General features: G+C 54.5%; 1 protein-coding gene across 2 annotated transcripts in view; it reads right to left on the bottom strand.

Moving 5' to 3' along the window:
* The window catches only part of ADCY6 (adenylate cyclase 6), a 23,204-nt gene extending 4,096 nt beyond the window's left edge, over positions 1 to 19,108 (bottom strand). The window contains exons 1-19 of one of the 2 annotated variants that reach the window (XM_011987629.1): positions 19,093 to 19,108; positions 12,781 to 13,648; positions 8,329 to 8,478; positions 7,843 to 7,964; positions 7,638 to 7,749; positions 7,332 to 7,459; positions 6,654 to 6,812; positions 6,434 to 6,575; positions 6,169 to 6,297; positions 5,879 to 5,904; positions 5,513 to 5,660; positions 5,167 to 5,264; positions 4,898 to 4,985; positions 4,607 to 4,723; positions 3,673 to 3,851; positions 2,716 to 2,751; positions 2,503 to 2,632; positions 1,917 to 2,180; positions 667 to 871 (exon numbers count right to left, since the gene is read on the bottom strand). In XM_011987629.1, coding sequence (XP_011843019.1) covers positions 667 to 871; positions 1,917 to 2,180; positions 2,503 to 2,632; positions 2,716 to 2,751; positions 3,673 to 3,851; positions 4,607 to 4,723; positions 4,898 to 4,985; positions 5,167 to 5,264; positions 5,513 to 5,660; positions 5,879 to 5,904; positions 6,169 to 6,297; positions 6,434 to 6,575; positions 6,654 to 6,812; positions 7,332 to 7,459; positions 7,638 to 7,749; positions 7,843 to 7,964; positions 8,329 to 8,478; positions 12,781 to 13,644 — 3,097 coding nt within the window. In that variant the 5' untranslated portion in view covers positions 13,645 to 13,648; positions 19,093 to 19,108. Of the gene's footprint in view, positions 1 to 666; positions 872 to 1,916; positions 2,181 to 2,502; positions 2,633 to 2,715; positions 2,752 to 3,672; positions 3,852 to 4,144; positions 4,304 to 4,606; positions 4,724 to 4,897; positions 4,986 to 5,166; positions 5,265 to 5,512; positions 5,661 to 5,878; positions 5,905 to 6,168; positions 6,298 to 6,433; positions 6,576 to 6,653; positions 6,813 to 7,331; positions 7,460 to 7,637; positions 7,750 to 7,842; positions 7,965 to 8,328; positions 8,479 to 12,780; positions 14,344 to 19,092 lie in introns of those variants that run through there. The other variant, XM_011987627.1, reaches the window with a different exon arrangement.
* Between the last annotated feature and the right edge of the window lie 6 nt (positions 19,109 to 19,114).

The raw sequence follows: 19,114 nt of genomic DNA, 5'->3' as shown, positions 1-19,114 counted from the left end.
CTAGTTTTCTGTATTTTTTTAGTAGAGACGGGGTTTCACCGTGTTAGCCAGGATGGTCTCGATCTCCTGACCTAGTGATCCGCCCGTCTCGGCCTCCCAAAGTGCTGGGATTACAGGCTTGAGCCACCACGCTCAGCCCATCCTTTTAATACCTCTAAAAGGTAGGTATTTTTATCCCCATTTTATAGATAAGGTAACTGAAGCTTAGAGAAGTTAGAAGACTTCTCAAATAAGCCAGTAAATGGAACAGCCAGAATTCAAACCAGATAGTCTGACTCCCATCCACCAGTTCATTTGAGAGGAAGTACCTCTTATCGGACTAGTCACATATAAGGGCAGAAGTATTCAAGTTTAGATAAACGTGATTTTTAATCCCAGCTCTGCCACTTACTAGTTATTTGACCTTGGGCAAGTTATTTAATCTGAGAGTCAGTCTCTATCCAATGAAAGGGGATAATAATATCAGTATTAAAGGATGCTCAAAAATTTCTAGGACAGTGCCTAATGATCTCTGTTCTTAATATCAGATTTGATATAGGAGGTCAGAGGGAAGAAAACCCCACAGGAGCCCTGATGGGAAATCTGTGATCCCATCCCCAGCCTATAATCCCAGCTTCAACCAGACACAGTCCTGGGAAAACCTGCCAAGCAACCAAGCCCTCTTACCAATCTTCATCTGGAAATTGTTGAAGGAGTGCTCATTGATGTGCTTCATCTGCTCCATGAGCCGCATGGCATAGTCAGCCAGGGCAGTGATGTGGGAGCGGCCCACCTGATCGTAGGTGCTGGCGTTCAGCCCTGAGGCAGCCATGTAGGTGCTACCAATTGTCTTGATCTTTTCCAGCTGCCGGAACCGCTCCTCGCTGATGATCTGAACAACACACGGGGACCTGGCTGTCAAGGCAAAGACCCCAAACCCAGCCCTGCCCCAACACTCATTTCTTGCCACGCCTTGCCTCCCTTGCCCACTTTCCTGTCTCAAGAGCCCCCTTCCAGCTGCTGCTACCAGTGTAAGACTGACAAGCTGGGAAAACAAGCCCCCCAGGACTCCAGGCAGGACTTGGGCATACAGCTTAAGAAGGTCTCTCCCATAGCTCACTCACAGAACACAGACACACAGGTGGGATATTAAGCAGTTTCTCCAATCCTCACCTTCTGGGATACTGAGTCCCAGGGTGAGCAAGTGACCTCCCTCCAGAACAGTGAACAGCCCATTCCTGACCTGGATGTTCAAGACACTACCTCACATTTTGCTTCAATTTTCTCTATTCAGAGGACCATCTTGCTTAGTTGGTCTCATGAGGTTCTGTCCACAGACCATTGCCTTCTTCTTCAGTGACATCCACCTGGTACCTATCTTATCTCCCTACAGATCAAGTCCTCCCCTGCTCCCCAACAATGATGACCCTGCCCCACTAGGGCTGACCCCCTTGATGCCTTTGACACCTTCATTTTTTTTTTTTTTGAGACCGAGTCTCACTCTGTCGCCCAGGCTGGAGTGCAGTGGCGCGATCTCGGCTCACTGCAAGCTCCGCCTCCCGGGTTCATGCCATTCTCCCACCTCAGCCTCCCGAGTAGCTGGGACTACAGGCGCCCGCACCACGCCCTGCTAATTTTTTGTATTTTTAGTAGAGCTGGGGTTTCACCGTGTTAGCCAAGATGGTCTCGATCTCCTGACCTCATAATCCGCCCACCTCGGCCTCCTAAAGTGCTGGGATTACAGGCGTGAGCCACCGTGCCTGGCCCCTTCATGGGTTCTTACCTCTACCTCCACTATGCCTGCCCTTACCCCTACCCCTGATGCCTCTGAGTCCCATCAAATCTCTCTTTCTCTTCCCAGTGCCACTCACCCCTTCCAATCCCTGGTCTCCAAGTCCCCCCGATTCTCTGCCAGCACCAGCCAACTGGACAAGTACCTCATCAAAGTCAGCGATGATCTCGTTGAGCAGCCGCAGGCACTCGACACCCTCATTGTTTGCCTCCAGCTCCACATAGAACTCAGAGAAGTTGGCAATGGAGGCAAACATAACAGCCACACACTCACACGACTGATAGTAGAGTTCATCATTGCGGCGCTCCCGGGCCAGGAAGTGGGCGGCCACGTCCTTGGGCAGAATGTTATGCAGCAGCCTCCGGTTGTATGCCTGTAGCTCCTCCATCTCCTCCTTCTCCCCTGTTGCCTGTGGACACCACACCCATCACCCATTGCCTGACATTCACAAGGGGTGGGTGTGGTGGCCAAGGCTTGGAAGTGGGAGTCAGAGGGAATCACATAGAGGAAAGAAAGGCATGGACAGATGAGGCCTAAAGAACAGGCAAAGGGGTAAAGGGGGCAGGTACAGGATGGGGCAAGGAGTAAGGGATGGGCACAGAGAAGGCATGGAACCAGGGTGGGCCTAGAGGCGGCCTGAGGCTTAGCCAGCTAGCAGGAGATACGTTTCTGGCCTGGCCCAGGCTCCACCCCTAGGTTCCTCCTCTTCCCCCAAAGGCCCACCCGGTCACCTGTAGTTTCCAGAGGAAGTCTAGGCGGGCAGTCGACTCCACCTGCTGAGCATGCAGATACAGCGCCAGCGCAAACACCAGCAGAATCACAGGGGTCATATATTTGAGGGCCACCCTCCCTGCAGCTGGACTAAGGATAAGCAGAGACATGCTTGGTGTCTGAAGGAGGCATCTAATGGCCCTACCCTTTGCTGCCTCGGAGCCCTCACTTACCAGTCCAGCCCATCAAAGGTCTCATTGGAAGAAGCCCTGGCAAGAGGAGAGAAGAGACAAAGTCATCAGTGCCTCCTGGGTTGCTGGGTGGGCACATGGAAGGGGAGATACAGACTGCATTTACTAAGCACATACTAGAAATCAGGCATTGGGCCAGGGCTTTTACTTACATTAATTAACTCATTAAGAGTAGAGGTTAAGAAAACCTCTACTCTTAGAGACTTCTCTACTTACCAGCTATGTGACCTGAGACAAGTCGCTCAACTCTCTACGCCTCCTTCCCCATCAGTACAACAGGGATCAGATTTAAATAATGTATGTAAAAGGCTTAGCACAGTTCCTGCCATATAGTAAGCCTTCCATAAATGTCAATTACTATAATCTTTACAATGACTCTGTGATTTAGGTGACAGTGTCATTTTACAGATGAGGAAATTGAGGCTCAGAGAAGCTAACTCACCTGTCTAAGGTCACACAGCTAATGAGCAGGGATTCAAACCCAGAAGACACCAGAGGCTTTTTCTACTACAACAAGCCACGGCCACATATCAAAGGAATGGGGTTTTGCAGAGGAAAAGCCAGTATGATGTCCCAGGCAAAGCCCCCAAGCAGGAGTCAGAAGCTTTGGTTCCTAGCCAGAGCCCTGCCACCAAGCAGCTGTATGTCCTATGGGTGGTTAAGATGGTGGATGTGAAAGCACCATGCAAATACAAGAGGGAATTTTTTTTTTTTTTTAAATGTCTAGCCTAAAGACACAAGGATTTCCCAGGACTGGGGTTTCCTTGGGGTAACTATTTGGGGTCACATGCTGGGAACTCCTCCATCTCCTCCCTTTCCCCCACAGGGGAGTTGTGGCATTCCAAGAGCACAAGGGGCCTGGGCACCAGAGAGGCTCACAGTGACCCAGCAAGGTCAGGGAAGCTCCTGGGGTATTAAAGGACCTGAGAATAAACTCACAAGCCATGGACGCCAAGCAGTAGGTCATAGTTGTCAAAGATGGTGGCTGGGGGACCCAGCAGAAGCAGCACCAAATAGATGAGCCCCAAGACAAAGACCATGGCCAACTTCCCGATGCTGCTGATGTGCAGGAAGACAGAGCTGGCCAAGAGACTCAGCAGCACGCTCCCGATGAAGTACTGCGGGGGGCAGAGGCAGCACTGGGTGAAGGCAGAGGCCACAGCACCCTTGGGCAGGGAGAGCCCTGCACTCTCCTGCCTGACCTAACCTTTCTGCCACACCTCTCAAACCCCCATATCCTCCACCTTCCATGTCCAGCCCCTACACCACACCAGGGCCCCTGGTTGCTCCCAGTGTGGGAGACTCTGGTGAGTTCCTGGGTCCCCAGCGCCCATCACTAGGTCTGGCACAGAAGGGCCAATGTCTGTGCCAGGACAGCCCCCCCACCACCGCCTGAGCACTGCTTGAACACCTCAGGGAAGCTGCAGGTGGGCGTGGTGCCCTCACACAGGGGAGCATCCAGGCCCAGAGAGTAATTGAGCTGCTGCAGGTGGCAGGCAGTGATGTCAGCAGGTGTTAAATTCAGCATCCGGGCTGCACAGGTCCGTATAGGGGTGTGATTACAGGTGAACTGCAAAAGTAGAGGGGTATATCAGGATAGCCAAGGAGGGGAAGGGTTTCTAGGTACCTGGTGAAGCCATGTACCCTGCCCTGGGCTATGCCCAGGTACCTTATACCCCGTGGGCCTTAGTACTCACTCAGGGATGACAAGAGGTTGGGAGAACAAGGAGGGAGAACTGGAGTTAACCTTGCCCTATTCTGGGAGGGGGCTCCCTGAGGGCAGAAAATATGTCCTATTCCCCTCTGTACCCCCAGTGTCCAGGACAGTGCTTGGCACAGAGTGGAGGTGGGAGAATTCCCACTGGACCCTTACCATGTTGGCAATGGCAGAAGTAAACACAAGCAGGACGGAAAAGATGCCAACTGCGGTGCTATGTGCCCGTGAGCGAACGATGCTGCGGGACAGACGTTGCAGGGCCTTAGGGAACAGCTAGAGGAATCAAGAGACGAAGAGTTGAAGGTTGTATCAGCCAAGGAGGAAGGCCAGCCAGGGATGGGGCCCAGTGGAACAGGCATGGCCTTCTCCTCCCTCTCCCCATGTGACCTCCTCCCTGTCTGGAGTCTAGTCTGCCCTCCCAACAGCCTCAGAAGTCCCCCTACGTACAGAACCACAGGAGTACACGGCACAGGTCAGCACGGTGACCAGCAGCAGCAGGAAGATGCTGGCGTAGATCCCAAGCATCAGGATGGAGCTGGGGCAGAACAGGGCCAGAAAAATCATTTAATTCTGGAAGATCTGGGTATTCTTGTCCCACCCTCTGGAACAAGCAGGGATGCAGGCTCCAGGAATTGTGGGCCCGTGTGGGTATGTAGGAAGCTTCTGGGAAGCGGTGGAGAAGAGAGAAGCTAAGAGAGGAAGGGCAGGACTCTCACTGTGGGAAGATGAGAAGCTGGATGAAGCAGATGAAGCAGAAGACCAACAGGGCACAGGCAACGTAGGCTCCGAAGCGGGGATCCACCTTCCGGGAGTACTGAAGGAGAGGAGGCTGAGCTGGGTGCTGGGCCCTCCCTAAGGAAGGCAGGGACAGCAAGGACAGGGCACTACTAGGCGTCTCAACAGGGAGGAGATGCAGTTGGCCCAACTGACGAAATCCCCACCCTGCTCTGTGGTCCCTTCTCCATCCCCCAGAAACACCTGTGCCCTCACCTGTGCTCAGCCTTCCCTGCCGCGACCTGCCCCTCCCCTAGCCCTTGTCCTTCTGCCCTGTATCCCTGAAACCTTCTTCTCAAGATCCTCTCTCTGGAAGGTGAGCAGAAACCGGCGCACATGGTCCTTCCGCAGCTGATCAATGCTGCGGGCATCAATGGCACGGCTCAGGAACTCATCCACCTCATCCTCAGGGTTCAGGGCATCTTGGGTGCCCCGGCTGAGGGCAGGAGACATGGCTTCACCAGATGCATGGGCATGGCCATGTGAGAAACAATGAAAGGAAAGGTATGGGCAGCACCCAAGGGAGGGAGGGAGAGCTGGGGTGTGGCTCCTGCTCACATACAACACACCTAAAGTCAGGGAAAAGGAGGATTTTGGCTCCCCCCAGCCCCATCCCAGGGTGCAAGTACCTTCTCCCTCAATAACCTGACTTACTTGTCTTTGCTGGAATCATCAATGCCCTGGAGAAAGGGACAGAGTGTGGAGTGAGGTGAAAGGCCAACAACCTTCATCTCTGCAGCCCCTTCTCCCACCCCAACACTGTGCTGAGGGTGTCCCCAGCATATCTTCTGGGGGCACTGGGACCCCTGAGATGAAATCTTCCCACTGCCCCAATACCAGAAAGCATACATGGAAATGACAGTCACAAGAAGAAAGGACAGGGTCAGGGACACTGAGGGAGCCAAGAAAAAGAGGCCCTAGGTCTGGTGCTGAGGGCCCCTCACCATCTGGCGGAAGGCCTTAGAGTCCTTGGTCCGGGAGAAGGCACGATCAGGCACCCAGCGCGGCATCAGCCCTTCCATGGAATTGGCCCGAGTCCGCTGCAGCTTGGCCAGCATGGCCTTCTCCTCTTTCTGTGTGGGCAGCATGGGTACAGGCTCAGAAGAGGGGTACAGGCTCAGAAGAGGGGCCCAGAGGAGGCCTTGGCCTGCTCCTCCCCATTTGTCCCCCTTCCTGCTCCCCTGCCCCCAGCCCTGCCCCGGCCCTGACCCGTTTCTGGCTGGCGCCCAGGATGAGGAAAGTCTCAATGTGCTGCTCCTTGAGGTATGCGTTGCGCTCGCCACCACGGCCTGGCTCCACCTCGTAGTCCCCATTCAGGTACTGCAGTGTTGCCCGAGTGATGTGGATGCGGCTGTACGTGGCCAAGAAGGTGAGACCCTGGCTCTCCCACCTTGCTCCCATCCCCCACCACCTGGGTCCCCCTACTCACCCAGCCCGGCCTCCTGCCTCCATGTGGTTGGCCAGGGTCACATCATTGGACCACACATCGAACTGCCATTTCCGCAAGCCAAGGACGCCGCAGTGCACGCGCCCGCTGTGGATGCCCACGCGCATGTTCACATTCACACCTGTCACCTCACGTACCAGCCTGGGAGGATGCAGCCCCAGATCAGCTCCTGGCAGTCTTCTCCTCCCCCAGCCCACAGCCCAGGCCCTTCACTCCCCTCAGGGCCCAGTGGGCAAGGACAGACCCAGATGCAGGGGACAGGAGCACAGCCTTGGTTGGACATGAGCAGAAGGCTGCATGGGGCTCAAGGACAAATGTTAGGGCTGTGTTCACCAGCAGGGGCCCAGCAGCATCTTGTGGAACTGAGCTAGGAGAAGAGGAATCACTGTTATCCCCTCTGGCCTGCACAGATGGCATTCCCTCTAGCCCAACTCCCCTACTGCACAGGCTGTCCCCGCCCCATCTCAGCTGGCTGGGAGTCTAAGGGTCCGCATGGGTCTTTGCACAGGTTGGAGAAAGATTCCCCTTCCCAGTGACAGACAGACTTCAAAGACAGAGAAACAGCCAAAACTGAGGAAATCTCCTGAGGTCTCAACAAAAAGTAGGAGCAGTCTGGGGAACCCGTAATTCCAGGAAGCCTGGGAATGGGGCACTGCTTACGAGATGGCCTCGATCATGTCTACCCCCATCTCCACACAGCAGTGGGCATGGTCGGCCCGGGCCTCCGGCAGCCCTGACACACAGTAGTAACAGTCCCCCAAGATCTTGATCCTCAGGCAGTGATTCTCCTAAATGGGAAAGAGTTGGAGGGAAGGGTAACCTTTACTCTCCTGCCCACCCAGCCTGCATGGCCCACCACCCTCGACGCACACTCTATCTGCTCCCAAATCCCCAGCTGCTGCCAGCAAAGCTATGCTCTCACCACGGTCAACACCCAGGCCCAATCCCAAGGCCCAGCACCCTCACCGCAGCCAGCTTGTCAAACCGGGCAAAGAGCTCATTCAGGGTCATGACCAGCTCCTGTGCAGTGCACTGGGATGCCAGGCTGGTGAAGCCCTCAATGTCTGCAAACAGGATGCTGTAGATGACAGCAGAGAATGAACAGATCACATAGCCCTCAAAGACTTCCAGACCCCCCGCCCTGCTTGGCACCCTCCTACCCTCACCTTACCTGACATTGTCATGCTTCTGTATGTAGATTTTGTGGAACATCATGTCTTCTTTTTTTGTGTTGATGTCTTCTTTCATCTCCATGGCAACATGCTGGGGCAACACCGACAGCAGCAGCCGCTCCTAGCCCAGTGGTTCCAATAGGCATCACTATACTCTTGGCCTCACATTTCAATCCCTCCTGGTCTCTCTACATCACCAGAGTCTTCCCAGACTTCTCTGAAGACCTTCCCTTCTGGACTGTGGCCTGACCTTCCCCCATCAGAGCCCCCTCTGACCACCCTCCATTAAGCCCCCAGATGTGCTCCTGTCCACACCCTCCTTCCCTTGGACAGGACAAAACCCCAGTATCATAGGGCCTCTGTGACACACAACCCAGGGGAACCATCACACTGTGCTCCACAGAACCGGACAAGGCAGCAAATCCAATCTGCAAGTTATGTGGGGGTGAGGTGGGGGCAGGCCCTGGCCAGGGGAGCAGTCCCACCTGCTGCCGATTCTCATGCTGCAGGTGGAGCCGGGCCTGGATGTAACCGCGGGTCTCCTGAAAGGCCTGGCGCTGAGACACCTCTGCTGGATAGTGTGTGCAGATGCCAATGACGTTGGTGCAGAGGAACAGCAGCACATTGGCACCGAGCTGCAGGAGGTGGTAGAGGCAGATAGTGACCATCTCCTCTGCCTACCTCCCCAAATACACACACACACATTCACACAACTTGCTAGGTTCTCTGAGGAAGGAAGCCAGGGTTCTGCACCCTCTCTGTCCCCAAGCTACTGCCACCCCTGCAATATCTCTCTCGCATGACCCACAGGACCCCAGATCCCAGCCAACTGCCTGAATCCTCCATGACTAGAAATGAGATCTTTTCACAGCTTCTGGAAGCAGAAGACCAACTAGGGCCAGGTAAGTCATGGGGCCCAGCTCCAGCACCCTGTATCTCCTGCTCCTCAAACACCCCACACGAAAGACAAATGCTGCTCCTTTTGCAGGTGCTCCTCCTTAAGGACAGCACCCAGGAGACCTGAGCTCTACATCCTCCTGTGAGTGACCCAGGACAAGTCACCTCCTCTCTCTTGGGTTTGCTCATCTATAACCCAAAGAGGAAGAAGAAGAAGATCTCTAAAGCCTCTCCCTGACTTGACATAACTTAGTAACAATAATCACCATTGTCATTATTATTATGGTAGCTAGTTCGTTGGCTGCCTACCATGTGCCAGGATTCTGTAGGTGCCTTCTATATACTGACTAACATTTCTTTTTTTTTTTTTTTTTTTTTTGACAGAGCCTTGCTCTGTCACCCAGACTGGAGTGCAGTGGCCTGATCTCGGCTCACTGCAACCTCCGCCTCCCAGTTCAAGCGATTCTCCTGCCCCAGGAATAGCTGGGATTACAGCCAACTGCCACCATGACCGGCTAATTTTTGTATATTTTTTTAGTAGAGAAGGGGTTTCACCATGTTGGTCAGGCTGGTCTTGAACTCCTGACCTCAAGTGATCCACCCGCCTCGGCCTCCCAAAGTGCTTATGGGTGTGGATTACAGGCGTCATCGACCGCGCCTGGCCCCTAACACATTTCTTAAAACTCTATGAAATAGGTAACAATATCCCATTTTAAAGGTAAGGGACTCAGGCACAGAGAAGCCAAGTAACTTCCCCAAGATCACACAGCTGTTAGTGGCCAGTGTGAGACTTGAACCCAGGACAATCAGACTCCAAATTCTGTGTCCTAATCCTACTATCTATCTAGTGCATTCCACACTGTGTAGTACATTCCAGGTTTCCAAGATTCCTACTCACTCTACTGAGTCAAGCTCTCAAGCCCAACCTCAGAGCCCCGGCTTGAGAGTTGTCAATTCTACTGATACAAAGGATGTCCTCTAACTGGAGATGGGGTCCACCATGACTGGCCACCCCTCAAGGTATAACTCCCTCTGACACTCGGCCCTGCCAGGCCCTAGGCCTAGGGCCTCCACCCTAGGAATGTTCAGTCCCCAATCATCATCAGTGGCATTGGCTACAAAGCAAGTCTAAGGGAAGCTGGCCTCAGTGTTTCTGGAAACTCAGGAATTAACCTGGAGCTTGTGGCTCCACCCCAGAGTTGGATGGGGCCGGGCTCTGGTTTAAGGAGAAGGGAGGGAAACAGCAGAAGCACTTCCTGGAAGCCAGAGGTTCTGGGCTCTGCCTTGAACTAGAACTAGTCCTGCAAAATTGGGCAGGTCACTTAATCTTTAGGACCTCAGTTTCCTCTTGGGTAAAACTGAGGGGGAGGCCTGGCTCACCCCTAGCCATTTCCAGCGCCAGCCTCTGGGATGGGCCTCCTAGCTTCCCTTCCCAGTCCAGCTCACAGGCCCAGGATCAACTAGGCTGAGCTCCCCCTCCCAGCAGCAGGGGTGAAGAGAGGGGCACACTATCTCCCTTGGGGGTTTCTAAGAATAGCCCCCAGTGGGGGAGAAGGGAAGGGGGGCAAACCAGGCAACTTCCCTTCCTGGCCCCAGGAGCCCAAGAGGAAAATGTGAGTCACGGTGGAGGGAAGGGGAAGGGGGACGAGACTGAAATAACTCTGTACACACACGTCCCTATCTGACTGTGAGAAAAAATGGATGCCAGGGGACCGGAGGAGACTCCACGCTGGGCCTGGGTCACTGGATGACACTGTTCGATGTGTCTAAGTGAGTGGGTTGGTGGGGACACAGCCTCCTTCCTGTGACTGTGAGCAGGGTGGATCTGGGAAGGGGCTGCCCAAGTAGACGAGGAAGGAGGCCACAAACCCCACCCATCTAGAAACCCTCAGACCCAAACGGGCACAGGGAATGTTTCTCGGCCCAGAGGAAGTTGTAAGGGCAGCCCTGACCCCAAGGACTGGCACAGGGACAGCAGTGACTTTCGCTACTGCCCCAAGAATGTGCCTGTCGAGACCCACTAGGTGAGGCTGTAGCCACACACTCCTGGGGAGATGGGCACAGTCCTGGCCTCCCTGGGACTGCACCTCCCCAGTCAGGCACTGGGCCTGACTCTGGGCACCATGCCAGTTGAGAGTAGGGAAGAGATGCCCACCCAGCACCATGCCTGGCCAGAGAGGAAGGGGGAAAGGAGACACCACCTCTAAGCTCCTTCCCCAGGAGGGCAATCCAGCCATAAAGCCCTGGTTGAGAGCCAGCCTGGAAGAGAAGCTCTGGGGCGGAAGAACCTGGCCCTTTAAGATGTCCGACGGTGCCCTAAGGGCACGTGCTCCACAAACAAACAGGCTATAAGGTTACTTTTAAAAAGGTACATTCTGGCATGTGTTCTGGCATTCTGGCCATGTGAGGTGGCTCACTCCTGTAATCCCAGCGCTTTGGGAGGCCAAGGAGGGCGGATCACGAGGTCAAGAGATCGAGACCATCCTGGCCAACATGGTGAAACCTGTCTCTACTAAAAATACAAAAATTAGCTGGGTGTGATGGCGTGCTCCTGTAGTCCCAGCTACTCGGGAGGCTGAGGCAGGAGAATTGCTTGAACCCAGGAGGTGGAGGCTGAAGTAAGCTGAGATCGCACCACTGCCCCACTCCAGCCTAATGACAGAGCAAGACTCTGTCTCAAAAACAAAACACACAAAAAACAGGTACGTTCTGTTCTGTAGCACAGGCTGGGTGGAGAAGGGCATCATGCCAGAGAACCTAGCTTCTCACCCTGGGTTCCCCAGGCAACTTCCTCTCTGTGGGTGAGGCAGGGTGGGCAACAGGCCACAAGCCCTCAAAACCTTGAGTAAGATAGCACTCTCTAGATGGGGTCCAGTGGAGGACCCGGGTGGTGTGCTGATGGCGGGGCTGTGCCTACAGCAGCGCCTGAAGGACCTGGCCTCTGCTCCCTGGGCGGGGGGTAACATGAGATGGCAGATCCACAAACTAACATCTCTCTTAAAGAGACTTCCCAGAAACCCCTTCGCTGGGTACCATGCCTTCCAGCACTCCCCACACCTCCCTGCCCCCAGGTGTGAACACTGCCCAGTCGGGTTCTACTCCACTCTAGGAAAGGGTGGGGCCCCAACAGCAACATGAGCTAGATGCTATTTTTATCCCAGCTTTGCAGACTGGGAAACTAAGGCTGGGAGAGGTGAGGCTAGTTGTCTAAGATCCCACAGAGAAGAATACAGCCCATTGGATAAGCAGGTCAGCCTACAGCCACTCCACATGGAGCCATGGAGTCCCACCTCACACACACTTGGAGCCTGGAGGCGGCAACAGGCATGGACTGAGAATCTCAAGGAAAGGCGGCCAGGCCCCTGGTGCCCAGCATGGGGAAGGTGGGATACAATCAGACTTAATGTTCCTCTCTTCAACAGTCCAACCGCATTCAAACTACATCCAGCCCAGAGAGAACTGACCCCAGCTCTTCACCTTCCCTGTCCTCCCAGAAGTGGCCTTGGTCCAGGAAAAGAGGGGACTCCTCCCTTGCCGACAACATCCAAAACCTGCTCTATACCTCCAGATCACCACCTAGAGCTGCTCTCCATGGATGGCACCAGCACCTGATCCTCCGGTGTCACCTTGCTAACAGAGATGCTAAAGCCTGGACACAGCCTGCACTGCCTTTTCAGCCCTACCACGGCCCTGGGGCTATATACCACACCCCTGCCTCCAGCCCCACATTCTGTCTCTACAGACCACTATTTCAGACGGCTAAAGAGCCAGAGACTGGGGCCCATGGTGACAGAGTTCAGGCTTGGGTCCTGGGGCCCTCCCTCCTCTCAGCAGTGCCTTCTACCCCAGATCCCACGTGGAGGTGGACCCCTGAGCCCTGGCCTCCCACCTCCTGCTCCTCTTCCCAGATACAGCCAGACATCCCTGCACCCAGCTTCCACCCATGACTCACCCGCCCTTCCTCACTAAGCCCCCACCTGCTTATGAGGTGAGAAATTCCCCACTTGCTGCCCTCCATCCCTACCTCCCTGGCCACCTACCTGCTTCCAGAGGAAGGCATCACCACGGTTAAGTTGCCAGGCCAAGATCAAATGCAGGGTGGAGAGGCCCAGGCCGCTGAGGACCGCAGCCCGCATGCGGATGGGGAGGAGCGTGTAGGCGATGTAGACGAAGAACACAGGGCACCAGAGGCCCGCAGAGGGGCTTCGTGGGTCTGCTGCGAGGGCACTCCCGACCTGCACTGCCGCCAGGATGCCCAGCACCACGTAGCTCACCACCCACATGGAGTCCTGGCGGAAGCTATGCCGGTTACACACCACCATGAGCCCCAGGAACAGGGCGGCGGCGCAGGCCAGCAGGGCCACATAGGCAGGCTGAGGGCGGGTGGGCGCCGCGTGGAAAGCCAGCAGCACCGCCGTGAGCAGCACCAGCACCGCCATCAGCAGCGTCAGGCTGCTCTGGTTCATCTGGAAGAAGTACCGCTGGTACAGGCGCTCCAGCTTGGCCGAACGGAACTGCTTCGACTGGAACACCTGCACCAGACGGCGCCAGCAGGATCGCCCACTCCTGGGCACCGCGTCGGGCGCCACCTCAGCTGTCCCGCCCACTGTCGTTGTCACCTCTGTGTCCTCGAAGCCCAGGGCCACTGCCCGCAGCCCCAGCTCCTTGCCCTTGCCTGGGCCGCCCCTCCGGATGAAGGCGTCATCCTGCCAGGGGCACCGAGGGGGGCCCGCAGGGGTGGGGCTGGGTGGCTCTGCATCCCGGAGGCAGCTCATATAGCGGGGCGTGCAGAAGCCACCTGCCCGAGTGCCACAGCGCCGTGAACGCTTCTGCCCATTGCGTTCACCCCAGGCTGTTTTCCGTTCATCCACTTTAGGGACCAGGAGGCCACTAAACCATGACATGTTGCTGGTAGGGAAGGAAGGAGATAGTATTAGAGACCATCCAATGGGACCGGTATTAATACCACCGTCACAGCCACTGCCACCACTAGTAGCTCATTACCTAAGCACTTCCCACTGACAAGCTATGAGTTTCATCGTCATACAATTACTTGGATGTAGGCAACAAGGGTATCCCCATTCAACATGTGAGAAATCGAGACACAGTGAGGAAAAGAAACTTTTCCAAGGACAGGCACAGTGGCTTACACCTGTAATCCCAGCACTTTGTGAGGCCGAGACAGGAGGATGGCTTAAGGCCAGGAATGTGAGAGCAACCTGGGCAATACAGCAAGACCTTGCCTCTATTAAAACTTTAAAAAATTAGCCTGGGCCAGGCACGGTGGCTCACATCTGTAATCCCAGCACTTTGGGAGGCCCTGGCAAGTGGATCTCAAGGTCAGGAGTTCAAGACCAGCCTGGCCAAGATGGTGAAACCTCGTCTCTACTAAAAGTACAAAAATTAGCTAGGCGCAGTGGCGGGCGCCTGTAATCCCAGCAACTCGGGAGCTAAGGTAGGAGAATTGCTTGAACCCGGGTGGCAGAGGTTGCAGTGAGCTGAGATCGCGCCGCTGCACTCCAGCCTGGGTGACAGAGTGAGACTCCATCTCAAAGAATAATAAATAAAAATTAGCCTGGTGTGGTGGTGTACACTTACAGACCAGGCCATTCAGGAGGCTAAGGCGGGAGGATTGCTTGGGCCCAGGCAGTGGAGGCTGCAGTAAGCCAGGATTGTGCACCACTGAACTCTAGCCTGGGCAACAGCCATAGTCTGGAGAAAAAAAAAAAAAATGGAAGGAAGGAAGGAAAGAAAAAAGGAGGGAGGGAGGGAGAGAGGGAAAGAAGGAGGGAAGGGAGGGAAAGAAAAGAAAAGAAGAAAGACTTGCCCAAAGATCCAGCAGCCACATAAGTGAGAGAACCAAGATTCTAAACCAGATTTGTCTGACCCCAAAGCCAGTATACTTGAAAATTTCCCTAAAAGGCACTGATGTGTTGGTGGTCACAAACTCAAGTGCCCAAGTCAATGAGTGATGCAGCTTATGCTTCAGAACTAGGAGGAAAAGAGTTCATACCCTGTGCACTGGGCAAGCACCACCCAGCAGCTGCAGACTGTTGCCAGTGGGTCCCGATCTGATTTTTCTCAACAGAAGCAGAAGAAAAAATATGCTGGTTTTTTTTTTTGTTTTGTTTTGTTTTTGAGACAGAGTCTCGCTCTGTCGTACAGGCTGGAGTGCAGTGGCAAGATCTCGGCTCACTGCAAGCTCCGCCTCCTGGGTTCACACCATTCTCCTGCCTCAGCCTCCTGAGTAGCTGGGACTACAGGCACCCGTCACCACGCCCGGCTAATTTTTTCTATTTTTTGTAGAGACGGGGTTTCACCATGTTTGCCAGGATGGTCTTGATCTCCTGACCTCGTGAACCAGCTAACAGTGATAATCCTAAGGCTCTTCAGCTTCCTCATTGCACCAGTCATATGAACCTCTTTGCTCTTTCCCAACACACCCCGCACAGGCCAGCCTGGGACCTCAGTGCCTGCTGTTCCCTCTGTCTGGAACAAGAGCTCCTCCAGGTCACATCCCAAATGTCCCCTTATCAGTGAGGCTCTCTCTGACCACCCTATTAAAATAGCAACCCCCTTTCCTGGAGCTCTCTATCTTTTTCCCAGCTTTATGCTTTTTCTCCATAACTCTAATCAGCAACTGCCATTCTATATATTTTTCTTATGTGTTCATTTTCTGTCTCTCCTGACTGGAATGTCAGCTCTATGAAGGCAAGGATTTTGACCTGCTGTTCTCACTGTCATATCCACAACCCTTAGAAGGACCTAAACAAGTGTTTATTGAGGCTGGATGTGGTGGCTCACACCTGTAATCCTAGCATTTTGGGAGGCTGAGGCGAGTGGATCACCTGAGGTCAGGAGTTCCAGACCAGCCTGATCAACATGGTGAAAACCCATCTCTACTAAAAATACAAAATTAGCCAGGAGTGGTGGCGGGCGCCTGTAATCCCAACTACTCGGGAGGCTGAGGTGAAAGAATTGCTTGAATCTGGGAGATGTCAGATGCAGTAAGCTAAGATCACGCCATTGCACTCCAGCTTGGGCAATAAGAGCGAAACTCCATCTCAAAAAATAAAATAATATTAAATGTTCATTGAGTAGATGGATGACTAGATGGATGGATGAATGATATTCCATGCACTTTCTCCATGCTTTAAACTGTTCAAGATCTTTTCACATCCCTAATTCCATCTGATCTTCACCAAAACCCTGAGAAACTAGTCCTGTGGCCCCCTGGGGCACAACACAGATTTGAAAGGAAAAATATATATAAATAAAAACTGATGTCCATGGCAGTTTTATATGGCTGGCCCAAGTTATAGAGATCATGGTAACCAAATCAGTCCCAGATCCCACATTTCCTGGAGGAAATGTCATTAACTGAGGTGGGAGGACTCCATGATGATACCTTTAGTGTGACTCCTGGCTGAGCCCAGGTCAGAATAGATGAGGCTGAAAGCACTGTCATCCACGCATGCCTGTGTCCCCACCAGGGCCACACTCCTCTATGCTCACACAGTACCCTGAGGGGTCCCTTGTACTCAAGCCTGCTGAGCTAGCAGCACTGACATTTGTACTCAGTAGGGGACAGGATGGAGGAATACCCAGCACTTGCCACAGGTGGCCACAGAATGAGAGCTCAAGCCAGATGTGCAGCACTCAAAGCAGACACCCAGGGACCCACAAGCAGAAGGCAGGCTGGGGAATTCTCCGCATACCCCAAAACTCCCATCCCTGGGTCACCCTCAGCCAAGTTCTGTAGGCATCCCTTCTCCTATATCCCACAGCAGTATGTCCTTCGACCTCCTTTTGTTTTTTTGTTTAAGATGGAGTCTCACCCTGCCCCACCCAGACTGGAGTACAGTGGCACAATCTTGGCTCACTGCAACCTCTGACTCCCGGGTTCAAGCAATTCTCCTGCCTCAGCCTCCCCAGTAGCTGAGATTACAGGCACCTGCCACCACGCCCGGCTAATTTTTGTATTTTCAGTAGAGATAGGGTTTCACCATGTTGGCCAGGCTGGTCTCGAACTCCTAACCTCAGGTGATACGCCTGCCTTGGCCTCCCAAAGTGCTGGGATTACAGGCATGAGTCACCATGCCTGGCCCCTTCAACCTCTTAACATCACCAACAGCACCATCTGGAAGGACAGATCAGGAATACAAGACTTTTGGTCAGGCTGGCATTTGGAAAAGGTCACCAAAGAAAGCCTGGCTCTTCAAAATACTTCATTAGAAGCATGATCTTTGGCATGAGACCAGGTTCCAAACCTTAGCGTGATTATTTACTAGCCGCACTGCCTTGGGCAAGTTATTTAACCTCTCTGTGTCAGTACCTTCATCTGTAAAATGGAAATAATAATTGTCCTCTGGAAAGAATCTAATAATGCCTGTCATGAAGTACACACTTGAAAAATATTAGTTCTTCTCCTCACTCTACAACACTTTAAACCCAAATCTCTGTCAGCGTCAAGAGATGGAAAGATGAGAAAATCATGAGCAAGAACACACGTCTTTCTAGCCAGTCAGATGCCTGGTTCTATCAGTCCCTATGTCCTTGGCTGTTAGTCCCCAGAGCTGCTGGAGACAGAGCCCAGAGTGAGCAGGTTTCCCACCACCATCCAGCACCCACAACATTTTGCTTCAGCCTCCCCTCATTCACCAGTCCCCTTCCCTGTTCTTATCTCCCCACACAACCCCCCACCGCCACCACTGGCCCAGACCTCTTTCCAAAGGACTAGTTTCTGGCCAGGTTCCCAGCCCCCTGGAAACACATCCTAGCATCTGGCTCATACCCACAGAGAAAGGGGCAGACACTATCCAGGAGAATGCATGACCCTCCCAGGAACACTCTGACTCCCTAAGGGGATAGCTTCAGAGCTGTGTAATTGTCCAACCAACTGCAACCATCCCACTCTGGGCTCCACTCCAGGCACTGCCCATCCCTGAGAACTTGCCCGCCTCCCAGCATTTCTGGCACCCCATGCCAGACTAGTATGGCAGGGAACAGGGGAGAGCACTGTTCCAAGCCACAAAACTCTATATGGTCCCCCAACCCACTTTGTCCAGCAACCCATCACTATGAGAGCTCTGGGAGCACAGACCACCTCCCTCCTCCCCGGAGTCAGGCTCCTAAGCCTTGTGCCTCTGACCTCCTCCTTCCCTGAGTGTTGGTCCATTTGCTCTCTCACAGATCTGCTGCTCTTCACACCACCAGCTCCCACAGCCAGAGCCATGTCCCATTCAGCCTGGCAGGCCCAGGCTCAGTCCCAGACCTCAAGTCCCTCCCAAACCCTGATCAGGCTGAGACCAGAGTTTGGAACCCGCCAAGGCCAAGGCCCAGCCCTAAGGATGGCTCTGCCTACTGCCTTGCCAAGCCTTCCTGGCCACCTCCTGTCTATCCCATCCCCAGGGCCCATCTGCCCCTGCCCTCCTTGGCAAAAGGAGGCTCCAGGGGATTTAAAACGACTTCAGAAAGTTCATGGCAAGAGGCACTGCCCAGGCAGGGCCCAGCAGTGCCAGCACCGCCCACCATACTGGGACATGGGCCTCACTTCTTCAATTCTGGGCCTTTCCAGATGTAGAGGAGACTACCCAGGGCCTGTATCTGTTGGTCCAGTGCCCGCTGCCGCCTTCTCCCATCCCCAGTCCTCGCTCTTCCTAAAGATGACAGAGGGCTCCCACATCAAGCCTTACTGTGCAACCCCCACCAAGTCCCTCCAGCTCACAGGGGTAGTCTGGTAAGGGGAGGATATGGGCAAAGAGGCTCCCACGCCTGATTCCACCTCTAGCCTTTCAGTCGAGCCCAAGAGTCTGCTTTGAGTAAGTCAGCTCCCCTGCCCACCCTGCGGCAGGCCTTGGGGGATGTGGGGAGCCGAACCCACCCCTTTCATTCCCAAGGTTTGGGGTGAGGCGAAGGAGAGGGACTCCCGCAACAGAGGGCATCCCTGCCTCTGCCCAGGCCGGTTCCTCTCCCCTAAATGGAATCTCTCCCAAACTCAGAGACTCACCCCACAGCCCCGCAGCAAAAAACTCAGGCCAGCCCCTCCCCCAGTACGTGCCAGGTCCTCCTGGCCTCCGGGCAAGCCTGGAACTCGCCCCGTGGAGGGAGGCCGGCAGCGGGCGACGGGGGTGGCGAGCGCCGGACCTAGGAGACCTCGATCCCACTGCCTCCATGACTTCCCTTTGCCAACCCCAACTCCCTCGGGCAACCCGCCAAACACTGCCGAGACGACCCGTCCCAGGCTTCGGCGCCCCCACCCACAAACTCCTATTGGGAGCCGCTCGGGAGCGTTCCAATCCTGGAGCCCCGGGAGCCCGAGCGGTCACTTCCCCAGCCCTCCGCGCGCTCACCTGCCGGCCAGTCTCCGCGCCT

This window comes from Mandrillus leucophaeus, unplaced genomic scaffold, assembly GCF_000951045.1.
Source record: "Mandrillus leucophaeus isolate KB7577 unplaced genomic scaffold, Mleu.le_1.0 Scaffold313, whole genome shotgun sequence".
Taxonomy (NCBI): domain Eukaryota; kingdom Metazoa; phylum Chordata; class Mammalia; order Primates; family Cercopithecidae; genus Mandrillus; species Mandrillus leucophaeus.
Note: the sequence above shows the minus strand (reverse complement) of the source record. Positions and strands in the feature narration are given on the sequence as shown.